General features: G+C 52.6%; 3 protein-coding genes across 3 annotated transcripts; 1 reads left to right on the top strand and 2 right to left on the bottom strand.

The window, feature by feature from the left end:
• The first annotated feature begins 321 nt into the window (after positions 1 to 321).
• SMAC4_05562 (uncharacterized protein) lies at positions 322 to 3,496 on the top strand. The gene is made up of 3 exons (XM_066090312.1): positions 322 to 471; positions 553 to 2,926; positions 3,034 to 3,496. The coding sequence occupies exons 1-3, from the start codon at positions 467 to 469 to the stop codon at positions 3,313 to 3,315; spliced, it is 2,661 nt and encodes an 886-aa protein (XP_065945993.1). The 5' UTR covers positions 322 to 466; the 3' UTR covers positions 3,316 to 3,496.
• Positions 3,497 to 3,561: 65 nt separating this feature from the next.
• Positions 3,562 to 7,851, bottom strand: SMAC4_05561 (uncharacterized protein; the record flags this gene model as incomplete). The annotated part of the gene is made up of 2 exons (XM_066090311.1): positions 3,562 to 5,254; positions 5,311 to 7,851. The coding sequence occupies 2 exons, from the start codon at positions 7,849 to 7,851 to the stop codon at positions 4,577 to 4,579; spliced, it is 3,219 nt and encodes a 1,072-aa protein (XP_065945992.1). The 3' UTR covers positions 3,562 to 4,576.
• A 4,230-nt stretch (positions 7,852 to 12,081) lies between these two features.
• On the bottom strand, positions 12,082 to 15,153 carry SMAC4_05560 (uncharacterized protein; the record flags this gene model as incomplete). The annotated part of the gene is made up of 1 exon (XM_003349229.2): positions 12,082 to 15,153. One exon carries the CDS (start codon positions 15,151 to 15,153, stop codon positions 12,871 to 12,873), a length of 2,283 nt encoding a protein of 760 aa, XP_003349277.1. The 3' UTR covers positions 12,082 to 12,870.
• Positions 15,154 to 15,163: the final 10 nt, after the last annotated feature.

The raw sequence follows: 15,163 nt of genomic DNA, 5'->3' as shown, positions 1-15,163 counted from the left end.
GCTCATGCTTTACTTCCTCTACTTGCCATTGTTCACTTTGTCTTTGAGCTTTTGTGACTTTTGGAATCTCGACAAGGTCGAATTGGCGTGTAAGAGCAACACCAAGTGTGGGTCTGGTACGTATTGCCAAGCCCATTAAACCAGCAACCACTTAACGCGACCGTCCCTATTTGGCTTAGTCTATCGCGCGTTGCGCGTCTTCCCTTGACTACAACGCGAAAAAAAGCAGGGGCAAGGTCGGTCTTGGTAGGGTCACAATCGAATCGCAAGGGCAACTTTCAGTGGTTCCTCGACTGTTTGTGTCTCCATTCCTCTCTCTCTCACTCACCCCGCAACCCATCCATTCTCTCTCTGGCTGGCATTCTCCATAGCAACAACCAGGCCAGCATCTCATCTCTATTCTCTTGTTTCTTCCATCTGTAGCTGGCTACAGTATTCTTGAGATACCCTCCAGCAAGTCTCAACCATGAGGTATGGATGCTTTGCTCTTCTGACACGGCTTTCTTTCGCAAGTAAACAGTGACTAACTGAACATCTTCACCAACACCACAGTTCCCCGCTTCGCGACAACCCGTCCTCTGCCAACCGCGGCACCGTTCCCAGGGCCACCCGCAAGCGTGCGCGCAACGATAACGATGGTGCTTCCTCGCTTCCCCGTGCTTCAAGCCCCGTCATGCCTTCTTCTCCTCCTGCCTTCCCAGTCGCCCATGGCGTAGACGAGGACGACGATATCGAAGAGGACGTTGCCGCTGAGCTCGAAGACGACATTGACGACCTTGACGAATTGGCCGAAGACGATGTAGATCTGTTCCGCGAAGGCTTCGAGCGCGATTATAGGGAAAGAGACCAAAACGACGCCTACGAAGGAATTGACATCGACGATGAGGAATACGAGGGCCTCGACATTGCCGCAAGGCGCCGCCTCGAAGCCAAGTTGGCCCAGAGAGACCGTCAAGTGAGAATGGGAATGGGCACCACATACCTTCCCGGTGAAGACGACGATGGTGATATCGACCTCACCAACCTGGAACGCCGCCGAAGAATCCGCTACAATGAAGACCCCGACGTGGATATGGACGGTGACATCATGGACTCAGAGCTCCCTCTTGAGGCCCTGATGGACGTCAAGGCTTCCAGCTTGAGCGAGTGGATCTCAGTCCCGGCTGTCCAGAAGACCATTCGCAGAGAGTTCAAGGCTTTCCTTACAGAATACACCGACGAGAGCGGTTCGTCCGTCTACGGCAACCGCATTCGTACCCTCGGTGAGATCAACGCCGAGTCTCTCGAGGTTTCCTACGAACACCTCGCTACGGCCAAGGCCATCCTCGCCTACTTCCTCGCAAATGCGCCAACCGAGATGCTCAAGCTCTTCGACGAGGTTGCCATGGAAGTCGTCCTTCTCCATTATCCCGACTACGAGCGCATCCACGCCGAGATCCACGTCCGTATCTTCGACCTTCCCATCCACTACACCCTCCGTCAGCTCCGCCAGTCGCATCTCAACTGCCTCGTGCGCGTGAGCGGTGTCGTCACCCGCCGTACCGGTGTCTTCCCCCAGCTCAAGTACGTCAAGTTCGACTGCACCAAGTGCGGCGTCACTCTCGGTCCCTTCCAGCAAGAGTCCAACGTCGAAGTCAAGATCACCTACTGCCAATCCTGCCAGTCCCGCGGCCCCTTCACCCTGAACTCCGAGAAGACCGTCTACCGCAACTACCAAAAGCTCACCCTGCAAGAATCCCCCGGCACCGTTCCCGCCGGTCGTCTGCCCCGCCACCGCGAGGTGATCCTCCTCTGGGACCTGATCGACAAGGCCAAGCCCGGCGAGGAAATCGAAGTCACGGGCGTCTACCGCAACAACTACGACGCGCAGCTCAACAACCGCAACGGCTTCCCCGTCTTCGCCACCATCCTCGAAGCCAACAACGTGGTCAAGTCCCACGACCAGCTCGCCGGCTTCCGCATGACCGAGGAAGACGAGCACGAGATCCGCCGCCTGTCGCGCGACCCGCACATCGTCGACAAGATCATCAACTCCATCGCCCCTTCCATCTACGGGCACACCGACATCAAGACCGCCGTGGCTCTCTCACTCTTCGGTGGCGTCGCCAAACAAGTCGGCGCCCATCACATCCGTGGCGACATCAACGTCCTCCTCCTCGGCGACCCCGGTACCGCTAAATCGCAAGTCCTGAAATACGCCGAAAAAACCGCCCACCGCGCCGTCTTCGCCACCGGCCAAGGTGCTTCAGCCGTCGGTTTAACCGCCTCCGTCCGCCGCGACCCGCTTACCAGCGAATGGACCCTCGAAGGCGGCGCTTTGGTTTTGGCCGACAAGGGCACCTGCCTAATCGACGAGTTTGACAAGATGAACGACCAAGACCGCACGTCCATCCACGAAGCCATGGAACAGCAAACCATCTCCATCTCCAAAGCGGGTATCGTCACCACGCTGCAGGCGCGCTGCGGCATCATCGCGGCCGCTAACCCCATCGGCGGCCGGTACAACTCCACTATTCCCTTTTCTGCGAACGTGGAGCTCACCGAGCCCATTCTTTCCCGTTTCGACATCCTTTGCGTCGTGCGCGACACCGTCGAGCCGGAAGAAGATGAACGCCTGGCAAGGTTCATCGTGGGCTCGCACTCGAGGAGTCATCCGTTGATGAATACCCAGGATGCCAACGGCACCGGCGGTGACTCGATGGAGGTCGAACAAGACACGCAGGCAGCGGGCCAGGAAACTCAGCAAACGGGTGAACACGGCCGCAAAAAGGAGGGAGAAATCCCACAGGAGCTGTTGAGGAAGTATATCCTTTATGCGAGAGAGCGGTGCCAGCCGAAATTGTATCATATGGACGAAGATAAAGTGGCAAGGCTGTTTGCGGATATGAGGAGAGAAAGTCTGGCGACGGGGGCTTATCCTATTACTGTAAGTTGTCAACCTTTATCACTCACCCATACCACCCTCTCTTTCCCCCCTCCCCTTCTTCCCTGCTTCTCTTATTTCCATGTACTAACTGCGTATACCAAAAACAGGTCCGTCACTTAGAAGCCATCATCCGCATTTCCGAATCCTTCTGCCGCATGCGTCTCTCCGAGTACTGTTCCGCCCAGGACATTGACCGCGCTATCGCCGTGACCGTCGAGTCCTTTGTCGGCTCGCAAAAGGTCAGCTGCAAGAAGGCGCTTGCCAGGGCTTTTGCCAAGTACACGCTTAACCGGCCTGGTACTAATGTTGGCAATGGCTCTGGGTCTGGTACCTCGCAGCAGGGGAGACGTGGTGGTGCTGGTAGGAGGGGTGTGAGGGCTGCTGCTTAGGCTTGGCTATGGTTGTGATTAGTGATATGGAGGATTTGTTTTGTGAAGGACTTGGAGGATTACACGGTTGGGTTTTTGTTTGGGTTGTTTGTGAAAGGTTATAAAAGGGCTTAATCAGAGCCGGAGTGGAGGCGTTGGGTATATCACGTTGTATGCTTGGTACTGTTGACGAGATAATGTCATGTTTTCTGGCTGTTCGGGTACACTGCAATAGAACTCAAAGTGATAAAACCAAAACCTGGCATTATCAGCAATCGTATTTGCCTCCATCTATCTAGCGTCGTATCATTCCTTCATAACATCATGATGTAGCTCTCCTATTTGTGGTACCATGTCGCACCGTCGTTACCACGCCAACAAGAAGATACTTATCAGACAACCGATCTTCCACCTGATATGTGTGAAACACCCACGGCTTCTCCCCATTACTGTCATTCCACTGCCCTTTCCCTCCCTCGAATGACAAATACACAATGTTAAACCACACAAACTTAGTCCATACACACGTACGTCTATGCACGTAATGAAATACAAGACAATATGCTCTTCTCCTAAAGTAAAGCAAACAGTATTTATGGAAAGCGCAAAACGCCAGAAATCTGTGATGCTGCCACATCCCGCTTCCCTTATAGTAATATGCATCGCCTGCCTTTGCCTCAAACGCCGATGTATGCATAAGAAAAGATCCGATTGTAGTACCCATAACAGTGAAACCGGCCGTAGCAGAAAAATGCTTGAAATATGACTGCTCCTAGTTGTCCCATGCCAAATTAAGTTGCAGCTTTGCCACTGGCTTTGCCAATATCAGCCAAGCGAGGAGATGGCCTAGGCTTCTAATAGTGGTCGCTTAGCATTCCAGTTGAACGCTCATAACTGAAAATAGAGAGAAATGTTGAGGGAGAGAGAAAAAAAAAGAAGCGGTCGGAGTAACTTTGATTCCACAGCCCCAAGCGGATTACGTCGCTCCAATTTGTGGCCAGTCAAAAGACGACCGGCTGCTGTTCCAAACGGTTATCGAATGGTGGTCAGATCGAAAAGGAACTTTGTCGCAATGTAGCAAGCCGTTACAAAGGGTGTGATATCCCAGAGTTCATACAATGGACCCCAAATGATTCGAAATCCTATCCACGGTGGATATCCAGCCAACATATCCGACCGACAAAACCTAGGCACACATATACTTTTGGTAAAGGGGCAGTGCAAGACAACTGACCCCTATCCGGTAAGATGATACCGGATCAGGATGCACGAAGATGCTTGCTCAGACGTCGGTCATCGTCGTGTCAAACTCTTCCGTGGTCGAAGCCGTCTCCAAGCCCCAGTTGCCTTCGTACACCGTTGCTCCAGCGGTCCTGCGGCAAGCAACCCAGTCAACGGACTCTATCTTCAGTAGGTCATCGGCTGTGGGTCGATTCGCAGGCTCAGGCTGGATCATCCACCGGACAACGCTGTCTAGTGAATGCGGATCATTGGCCTCCGCCATGAACCTTGGGGGTTCCTGGAGCTCACTTCTCTTTTGCGCACCAAACAAGTTGCTTGGATCGTACGTGACGCCAGACATATCGCCATCATCGTTGAAAGCCTGTGGAACCCGGATAATGCCGCTGGCATCACTCGACGTAAGACTAGGCACAACTGTCAAATCGCCATTTCGAAGGGCCTGCCAGGTGGGGCCATTGTCGGGAAGATAGACATTGCAAGCAATCTCCAAGATGATGAGTCCGAGAGCAAAGATGTCGGCTGGCTTGTCGTACTGTCCTAACAAAATCTCAGGGCCAATGTACTCTCGGTCACCTTCGCCCTCGACGCCTCTAGGAGCCGGCCATGGGACTGCAAATCCAAAGTCTCCGATCTTAAGAAAGCCGTCGAGTCCGATGAAGATGTTTGCAGGTTTTAGATCCAGGTGAATGAAGCCAGCGCCGTGAATAGCGGAAAGTCCCTGCAATCAATCAGTTAGTATGCCATTGTTAGAGGTTCAGAAGTAATACAGCCTACCTGGCTTAGTTCAAGTAATGTCTTCCAGATGCGGAAATCATCCATCCTGCCGTTCTGCCCAACCTCTCTGAGAAATGCGTCAAGACTGCCTTCGGGGCAATACTCAGTCTGGATGTACAAACATCCATTTTGTTCCCAACTATCGACATAGTGCACAATCTTGTCTGAAGTGCTCAGGGCCTTCAAAACGTTGACCTCGCGCATCTTACTTTCGCGTTGCTTCTCACTATGGCCGGAGAACGCAATCTTCTTGACGGCATATACCTTCTCTACCTCGGGCGTATGTCTGCCAGGAGTTGATGTAAATGACGAAGAAAAGGAAGCCATTGTGGAGCGTTGGACAACGCGATACACTTGGGAAAAGGCACCACCCCCGATCACCTCAGCCTTGTCGAAGCGACTATATAGTGCTTCATCGACATTAGTGGGGGCATTCAGGTTTTGGGGCGTAGAGCTAAGTCGACGATTCTGCCCTTTGGCAGGTGGCTGCCCTTCTGGTGTCGCTGACGGAAATCCTGGGCCGACGAGTGTTGTAGGTGTGGACGGCGACCGAGCAAACTTGATATTGCCTTTGCGAGCATTCGAGATGGAAAGATAACTTCCGTCGGGCGGACCCATAGTTTCCGAAGGTGTCTTAGGATTCCTTGGATTCAAAGGGCTGGCTGAATCAGGCGTATGCTTTTCTGAAGCTTCCACAATGGTGGGGTTGGTCTTGACGGGGGCAGGAGTAGTGAAGGAGTTGCCACGTCCGCGGCGCATGGTAAAGGAGGGAAGAGACTGGCTCATCCGCGGTGAATCTTTGATGCCGGCCGGAAGGGGTTCACCGTCGGCCGTGGTGGGACGATCTGTCTGCACGTTGCTGTGAGGACCTAGTGGACTTGTAAATCCGAAGCTTGAGCTTGGTGTGCTCTGCTCCTGGCCAATGCCAAAAGCAGACGTAGAATGTGTAAACCGTCTGGCAGTTGGGGTCATCTGTGCCTGTTGTGGGTGTGCTGGCGTTGACTGTGACTTGAAAAGACTCTTAGTCGGTGTTGGCGGGGGAAAATCATCGGATTCAGGAGAACCTCCTGCATCCTCGCCCTCAAAACTTAACAGACTTGCTCTTCGAAGGTTATTTCCACGGATTTGCTTGAAGAACAGGCTTGCGGACCGCTCCTGGGGGGCGAATGGACTGCCGCGCGGCGTGCTCGAAGCATCAGGAAGTGGGGTATTTGCTGTGCCAAAAGACAATCTAGACTGGCGTCTGGCACTTCCCAGCGGCTTTGGGGGAAACGTTGAAGAGTCGTAAGGTTGCTTCTTGCAAGGAGTGTCAGGCATAATCCCGGAGTTGTCTCCAGGACGCTTGGGCGGGCCAGCCTCCGGGTTTCGGTTCATCTTGGACACCAGCCCCGTTGACATGAAGGCGGCCTGTAACGGCTTGGCTCGCTTGTATTTCGGTGTAGCCACAGGCGGCGGGATCTTTGCGCCTAGGGGACGAGCTCCCAACGGCAGCGACTTGGAGAAGTTCAGAGGCACCCTAGGCTTTTCACCTAGGGTCACAGGAGGATGAGTGGGCGACTCATCGGGGAGGCTAGAGCCGGACGAAGATTGTGTGATGGTCCGAGACAAGGGGTGACGCTGGGCTGGCGGTCGGGGAAGCGGATGTACCGAAGCGCTGGGCAAAGGAGCCTGAGTAAAGGGGCTGCCACGGTCATCAGGCGGGAGATACTGATCGAGTGACAGCCTTGGCCTAGTCCGAGTTGTGCCACTAGCAGGAGCAACGACTTTTGGTGCCTGGCTTAGCTGCTTCTCTCCAACACGCCGACCCAGAGAAATGCGTTGATCGTCATGGCGTTGCTGTAAAGTACTCTTGCGGAGAGAGGTCGTTCGTTTGGGTAGGCTCGTGATGTCAGGCTCGGCCACAGAATCCTGAGGCGGAGTGGTACGGCGAGTGGACGACCGCAGTTCGTATCCTCTGGGCGCATCGTCATTGGCGTCGAACGGGTGCGATGTCGCTGGAGGATCATCGAGAAGGTTAGCCCCGACACCCAGACTGCGCCGCTTGGGGACTGGGCTTCCCAGAGTAGCGTGATCCATGATAAGTGTCACCTCCGTATGGTGGACAGGGCTTGCCACGGGACTTGCTATTGGGCTAGGGCTGCGCGAAGAATTGCTTCCGCAGCGGGGACGGGCTTCAGGAGCCGAGACGGATGGTGGGATAGGGTTGCCCGAGTCCCTGTGGGAGCCAAAGCACCTCCTCAGGGGACTCTTTTGGGACATTCGTGACCTGGATAACGGCCTGTTAACCGGTCTAGAAGGTCTCAATGAACGGGCCGAGAGACGCTCGCCGGGCCTGAGCGGAGTTGAACCTTCACCCAAAGGTCGTTGCGAGAGTGAAACGGCGAGTGAGGAGAGGGACTGTGGTGAGCCGGCTGGCGTTGTCGAAGCTTGGCGAGCTCTGGAAGGTGATCGTGCAATGGATCTTCGCAGAGATCGAACGGAATGGATGTGTGTCGGCGAGGGTAGGGCAAGCGTACCCCCACTCCCATTCGGATATGACATATCTTTGACAGTAGTCAATGTCTGTCTTTGTTGTTGTGTTGTGGGATGTGATAGGAGCCCTTTTGAGGGACAGTCGTAAAAGGTGAAGACTGCGTGGTCAACCTGGAATTCCAGACTCCGATAACCTAAGGAAAAGGCGGCGTGAAGTCGTGATGTAAAAGAGCCGTGGAATGGTCGGGTAGTGGCATAAAATCGAGAAGTTGAGAGAAAAGTAGTAAAACCGAGAGAGAAGCTGAGCGAGCCGAGTCGAGTCCGGCCGACAGGAATTGTCACGAGAACACGTCAGATGTTGAGAGGCGAGACCAGTTCATTCCCAGACCAAGTCTGGCATCTTCGAGGCAGAAAGTGCTCCCCGTGTATTTCGCTCCTTCCACCAATGTTGCTCCAAATCTCGATCTTGTCGTTCTGTTCTGTTGGGGTAGTTCCAGTCCGAGCTCCTTCCTCAATAGCGACTTGCAATGTGCATGTCGCCAACTTTTGGGGAAGTTGCACTCTTGCGGCCAAGAGGCCGATCGGGGCAACTGCGCAGGTGCTGCGCGAGCACACTTCGGTTGACAAGGCAGCGTCGGTTCGTCGATGAGTTGGTGATGCTCACTCACTCCAAAGTGGAAGTTTCGGAGTGTTGGTGTAGTGAGAGACGAGCGGGTTCGGCGCGGTATCAGGCCGTATTGTATGTAATTCGGTATCTGGTATGGGCGGCGGGGAGGGTTGCGATCGCTAGGGGTGGGGCACGCGGGCGCTGACGCAAACAATGGAGAGAGTTTAAATGCTAAATCGACGACAATGGACTGTGATCGCCGTCCAGAATCCGCTGCGGAATACCAGAGCGCTGTAAGGGATGGGATGAGAATGGATCGAAACCCGAGACCGAAAGCCAAGGGTTGGATATGGAAGTTGTCAAGGTCGATTGAGGTTGTGTCGTATGAAGGTTGTACGGGCAGTGGATGGGCGCACAAGAAAGTGCAAGTGACAGGGAACTTAATAAGATTCACCTGCAACCCTGGCGGGATTGTTTACTAACGCTGGAGCACTGCTACGTGCTGCCAATTGCTCGTGCCAATTTGTACGCGTTGTGCAGGCGCGTTCGTCCACTTTACGCAGGTGCGCGCCAGTGAGGAAGTGGCAAAGGTACCAGTGCCCTGGCCTACCAGCGTGCCTGCCTTAGCTTATTGCACTGTGACCCCAAAGTCCCACTTATTTTGACCATCATGATGCACCTTTTGCTTTCTCTTTCCGATATCGAAATCATATTTTATTGACAGAAAAAGTTTGTTTCGGATGTGTGCATCCACTCCTTTATCACAATGAGAGCCTCCGGCTTTCTCACCATTGACAATACAATGGGCGCATTCACGGCTCACACCCTTGCTGCACCAGACAGAGACAGATCAACCTTGTGGGACGAACTGCGGAACCTCACCGCTCCGGCCAGCTGTGCCGGTAGCAAAAGCGTGAAAAGGAGGGCAGCAAGACACCAACAAAATGGCACGAGGTCGACACAAAACCAGTCAGTCAGGCTGCCTATCTCTAGGTCTGGTCTTCACTTCCAGTTTGTTGGTTCTTTCGCTCTTTCCATAGGATGAGATCTCGGTGATGGACCAGGCGGCAGCTGCCAGATCTGCCTGCCTCTACCGACGGGGGACCCTGATCATCTGGCCCAGACCAATCAGACGAACTGTCCACGACCGCTTTCTAGGATCATTTTTCCCATCAGCCAATGGGGAGTAAGATCGAGAAGCCGTTTGAATCCATATTCTGACCTTGTCGATTCATCATCCAACTTTTGCAAAGGAGGCATGCAAAAGTCCAAACCACATCAGAACTTTTCGCTGGACAGAGTTTGTAACTAGATGTTTCTGGCTGTCCAGGCCCATCGTTTTCTACGGTGATACCAGTCACTCCGTTCCATGCCTTATTGAATTCTATTCACTTCCCTGTTGATTTTCCAGCAGCAGCAATATTCCGGCAGTCTGTTTCAATCTCAGCCCGTAGGGGAATGCGGCAACTTTTCAGATCAACTTCCATGAGACACAATGGGAAATCCTCCCATGACCTGCATTTTAGTGTCTATCCAAAATGGGAATCATATTCTCTTGGGTCTTTTCCCCTTACTTTCAGGATCATTGGGCCATCCTGATCTCCCACTTGTCGATGACGCGCGCTGTCATCAAAACGAACTCCCTAAGATCCACATTCCATAAAGCATGTGCCATTTCCCCTTTGTTTCTCCTTTGGGTCACTCCGTTGGTCCCTTGAGACTTTTCTCCACATTCCTGGAATTCCAGGGACTCAAAATCTGACCAAAAGCCACCCACCCACCTGTTCCCTACAGCTTTGACGCAGGGCAATGAGCAATGGACGTCACGGCACGGTAGTTGAGGTACGTACCTATCTTTTCGTCCTTCACAAAACAGCCAATCAGAGATGAACCATGGTTCGGATCACGAACCACCCAACGTTACACCGCGGTCTGCGTGGCAGCTGCCGGTGACAACTCACATCCCAGGCAGCCAACAGAGCCTCACATCATCCCCGCAAAGTTTGATCGCAACATTTGTCCCAGGCCCCCAGCCTCCATTTCATGTTTCGTTTCGTTTGATGTTTCCATGTTTACAAAACGGACCGTTGGAATAAAATCAGATTCTGGATTGGCTAAGCATGAGTTCAGGATGAAACAACCGCGTTGGTACAAAAATGACTGCAAGCTAATGCCATTCCTCGTTTCAACTACTGCACATGCAGACATGGCAAAAAAGAGGCCATGGCCGCATCGCCAGCTGGACGACCAACAGCACCGTGCCTTCAATGGCAGAATGGCGGCTTAGGTGAAGGTAGGTACGGTTCAAGCAGGCTTACCGACCGGACAGTGAGATATGAAGAAAAGAACCAACCACCGTTGTACGCGCCGGAAACGCCGCCAACCAACAGACATGACCCAACATGGTGCATGGTCGCGCGGCTAAGGGTATCGCCATGCATCAGGGTCCGATGATCTTTTTCTCAAGGTATGCTCAAAAAGAACCGCGAGGCCACGATCGTTCCGTCATCTGGATTCCATCAGTCCTTCATGTCGCGCGATCACTTTGCCTCAGAGTGGGAGGCTATTTGATCTTGGACCTCTAGAACCTCCAGGACATCATAACAAGCCTCACAGCCTTCTCACTTTTAGTTGCAAGGCGAGGGCACTTGCTTGCTGAAGGGACTAAGTGAATGAAATCCAGATGTCATACGCATTGTTCATGAGGCTTTCGCTGCCCAGCTACATAGAACCTACGGCTAGGTATTTCAGACGTGAAAAAAAAAATTAAAAAAATTTGGTCTAGGGCTCTCAAAGTTTCAGGCTTGGAAGTGTTGTTTCCCTTCACCTCAAAAAGAATAAATAAGTACATAAACATATAAATGGCAATGGGAGCCCACCCGAAGGACGTTGGTCGCCACCACTAGTCCAAGAGTACATCTATGCCAGACGTAACGTATACCTAATCACAACAAGACGTCTTCTTCATCGGTAATACATGTATCTCTATTTACGATTAAGTAACTGTCCGGTATCACATCCGTCGAAATCGCAGTGAGTTGTTGAAGTTCGGTACGTGGATCCCTGAAGCAAATAAATCAATATCCGATGTTAATCAACGATGATGCGTCTGAATGTTTATGTCAATAAACGTATAGGCCGTAATCACAGTTATGAATGACTGGTCAGCTATAAGCATGGCACTTCGGAATCAATCACCCGAGTAACTGCAGCCTTTTCCACAGGTAAATAGATACCCATGAGCTCCTGGACGAGAACATGGACGGGAACAAGGACGTCACACATGTGTCTTATCTGCGGAGGGGAAGATATAAATTGACTCAGGAACAACAAATAGTGTTTAATTTTCGTTATTGTGACTAGTGTACTCTAGCCAGAGGGAGTCTTCATGGCACCGGTTAGTTAGTTAGTAGTTCCTAGCTTGATATTAAGTCCCCTGGTGTGAGTTTTGGGGTATAGACAGTTAACTGACTTGACGGGATGCCAAAGTTCATTCTTCGCTACGGGTCTACTGTGTATGTAGTCTAGGTTCCGGGATTCAGCAACGTCAATCAAAAATGTATGGGTTTTCTTTTTCTAACCGAATACTTAGCACACTTTCTACTCCCTCTGCCTGCTTAGCCTAGCAGGCTGTTTGTTGGGAAAAAAATGCAACGGATCTATTGAACCTTGTCATTTGTGAGCATAGTCTTTATTTATTTTCTTACACGCCTAAGGTAGCCTAGTCACCTATCACTGATTACCGATCCCTGTATGTATCTAGTACGCTGGTCTTCCCATTGTCGCCGCTTCCATTGCCGAATTATTCTTCCCACATCTCCTCCATGTGGTTGGTTGGTATTGGGGATAAAAGCGAAGTAACCACTCTGGTAATCCCAATACGGCAACCAGAACCAGAACCAGAACCAGAACCAGAACCAGAACCCTGCGCTCCAAGAAACCATCGGGACCGCTCTGCTTCACACCCTCCCGTACGGAAAGGGAGTGTCTCCAAGAAACGCTTAAGCAACAGTGAATTTACCGTTCCAAAAAATTCCAACGGTCGCTGAATCCGTCAACTTATACCAACGTTTGGTAGACCTAAACGTTCGTCCTTTAAGACGCTTGATAGTTTGAAATGGTAAAATAACCGTCCTCTAACTATTAATTAACGATTGAAAAGATGCAAACGTTTGGAAACGAGAGGCGTTAGAGCAGAGTTAACGGTTGTTTTGCTGTTGGAAATCCATTGAGGCAGGCGCAAACGTCCTAAAAAAGTTATCGTTGAGCGACCGTTCGCCGCACCCCCCTCCTTTGGTACGGTCCCTGCTCGTTCTCCTCCGCTCCTCCTTCTCTTTCTTGTGCATCCGCATCCTCGCCATTCTGATCTGCGTCTCGAATCACAACTCACTCCCACTACTGTCCCTCTCCGTCTCACCCTCTTCATATACCTCTTCTCCCTCTTTGTTCATCCGCTCACTCCCTTCACTCCCCAGAGCCTCTTAAGCCCACCTAGTCCGAATAAACTCCACCCACTTCCCAATATCCTCCACCGTCTCCAACATCTTACCCAAATCTTCCGGTCTTCTCTCCCTTCCATTCGGCGCTACCGTGTTCCGCTCGTCCAGCACGTTCTGCGACTCCACGTGTACCTGGCCGTTCTCGCGGATTTCGAGCACAACGATGGCGGTCTCGGAGGCGCGGAAGGGGAAGGCGATTTGCAACCGGGGAGCATGGACCATGGTAAGATTGATGTCGATTTTTATTGCTTCTGGTTCTGGGCCAGAGGGTCCGGAGGCAGGGGTGTGGCTGCTGTTGGGGAAGGTGTGGGTGCTAGGGTTGGGCCCGCCGGTGGGAGGGACTTGGGTGTTGAGGTGGGAAGTGGGTTGGGAGTGGGCGGCTTGGGAGGGGAGGAGCTGAGCCTGGGAGGCGCCGTCGATGGACATTGGGACGGTGCCGCTGGGATGGGGGTGATTAGGTTGGGAGACGGGGTCGATCGACATGGACTTGGAGATGTCCATTGGTGTTGGAGCATCGCTCCTGGGAGATTTGACGGTGGCGGGGGAGAGGCTCATGAAGCGGTCGAATTCGTCACGGTTGGTGGTGGTCTTTTTGGATAGGGAGTCTGAATAGACCGTGGTCTGAGGAGGAGTCCGTTTGGGGCCGGTGTCTTCTTTGAAACTGTTTTCTAGGAGGGTGGAGAGGAAGGCGTATTGCCTGAGGTAGGGCAACATAGCGATGAGCTGCTGCGGGTGCGAGAAGGAGGCCTCGGCCAAGGTCTTGCCGTATACGTTCTTATAGATATAGAGCGAGTTGGCGTGTTTCCTTGAATTCCAAGCTGGTGAGCCTGGCAACTGGTAGTTGATGTATTTGGTGCAGTGAATTTCCCGTAGTTCAGACGGGTCATAGTAGCCACCGGGTGCCATTGGGAACACGAGGAGGTCAAAGGCCTTTCTCTCCTCCATGGGTGGTATCCCGATGCCCATACTCCGAAGCTGTTCCCAGAGACCGAGAGATATAGGCATAGGAGGATCGAAAGTGGCACTGAAGGTGACCGACGGCAGGCGCGGGCCAAGCAGAGAATCCCCAGCCTTTTCAGGATCTGGTGGAACGAGTGTATCTTGGGGCTCCAGCCAGTCAACCACAGGACCCGTTTGTAGATCTCCAGGAATATGAGGTCTCTCAACACTCTCAGAGATCCAATGGGAAGAAACCCGAACCGGATGGACGTTCACGTCGAGATCCATGTTGATAGGGGCACATCCGATAAGGATTCCCCAGATCTTTTCGTGCTTCTCAACATAGGTGGCCATCTGTGGGTTTGTTGGGGGCTGAAGGTACTTGTCCTTCCAATAGTCAATTCTCATGCCTACTTTGCCCCTGGCGTTCATAGCAGGAGTTCCGCTGCGTGTGCAAAGGACGATGTTGCGAAGATATTCATCGCTCCGTCCGGCAAGAGACGCATCCTCACGAATCTTTTGCAGCTCCCATTGATGCAACCGGCTCAGGCTGTCGTAAACTCCGGCAATAGCTTCGTACAAGTTAAGAACCGAGGCGATGCTCAGCTTATCCAAGATGGCCAGACGCTCAAAGTTGACAGAGAACTTGTCGAGCTGCTTGGTCAGTGGGCTTTGGCCGGGCTGCAACTTGAGGTTCTCCAGAAGAATCTTTCCTGCATCTTCGGCGTGCTTGTTGACACTATCCGAAGACTCGGGAAAGGCCAAAGCAAGTGACTGGACGATGTTGTCTGTAAAGCCTATGAGAAGCTCGAGGGCCGAACCAGCTATGATAAGGGTTCGCTTCGACTCTCCGGCAATATGCTCATCCCACATGCAGTCCAGTCCTAGCTTTCTGGCCAGTCTCTCGAGGCCGGCCTCGCTAACATATCCGCGGATTTGGCTGAGGATGGAGATGACTTCATCTAGACGTTTGGCCTTTTCATCGTCGGTATTCCTTCCGACTTGAAGGCCAGCTAGACCACCCATGCTCTTGAAATCCAGCTCAGACAGCTGCAGGTTGCTAAAGGCAGCGGCAGCAGAGGGGCTATCAAAGCTGACGGCGCTGTTGCTGGTAGGATGGTTTAGCAGGGCAGCGGCCGAGATGGCCGGGGATTTCTTAACTGCCTGCGGAGACAGACGGGAACCGTGAGGGGACAGAGCAGCATGAGCCATGGAGAACGGTGTTGACACAGGAGGGGTAGCTGCTGCTCCATGTTGTGTCTGTGAAGGTGTCTTGCCGCTCCCTTGCTGGGAAAGAGTATGCTTCATGGGTGTTGGCGTCGTCATCTTGCCGTTT

Source organism: Sordaria macrospora, chromosome 2, assembly GCF_033870435.1.
Source record: "Sordaria macrospora chromosome 2, complete sequence".
NCBI lineage: Eukaryota > Fungi > Ascomycota > Sordariomycetes > Sordariales > Sordariaceae > Sordaria > Sordaria macrospora.
The sequence above is the reverse complement of the archived record's forward strand: the minus strand, read 5'-3'. Positions and strand labels throughout refer to the sequence as shown.

Coding starts and splice junctions, on each gene's coding strand:
- SMAC4_05562 (XM_066090312.1), top strand. Junction 2,927..3,033: donor CGGGGGCTTATCCTATTACT/GTAAGTTGTCAA, acceptor TACCAAAAACAG/GTCCGTCACTTAGAAGCCAT.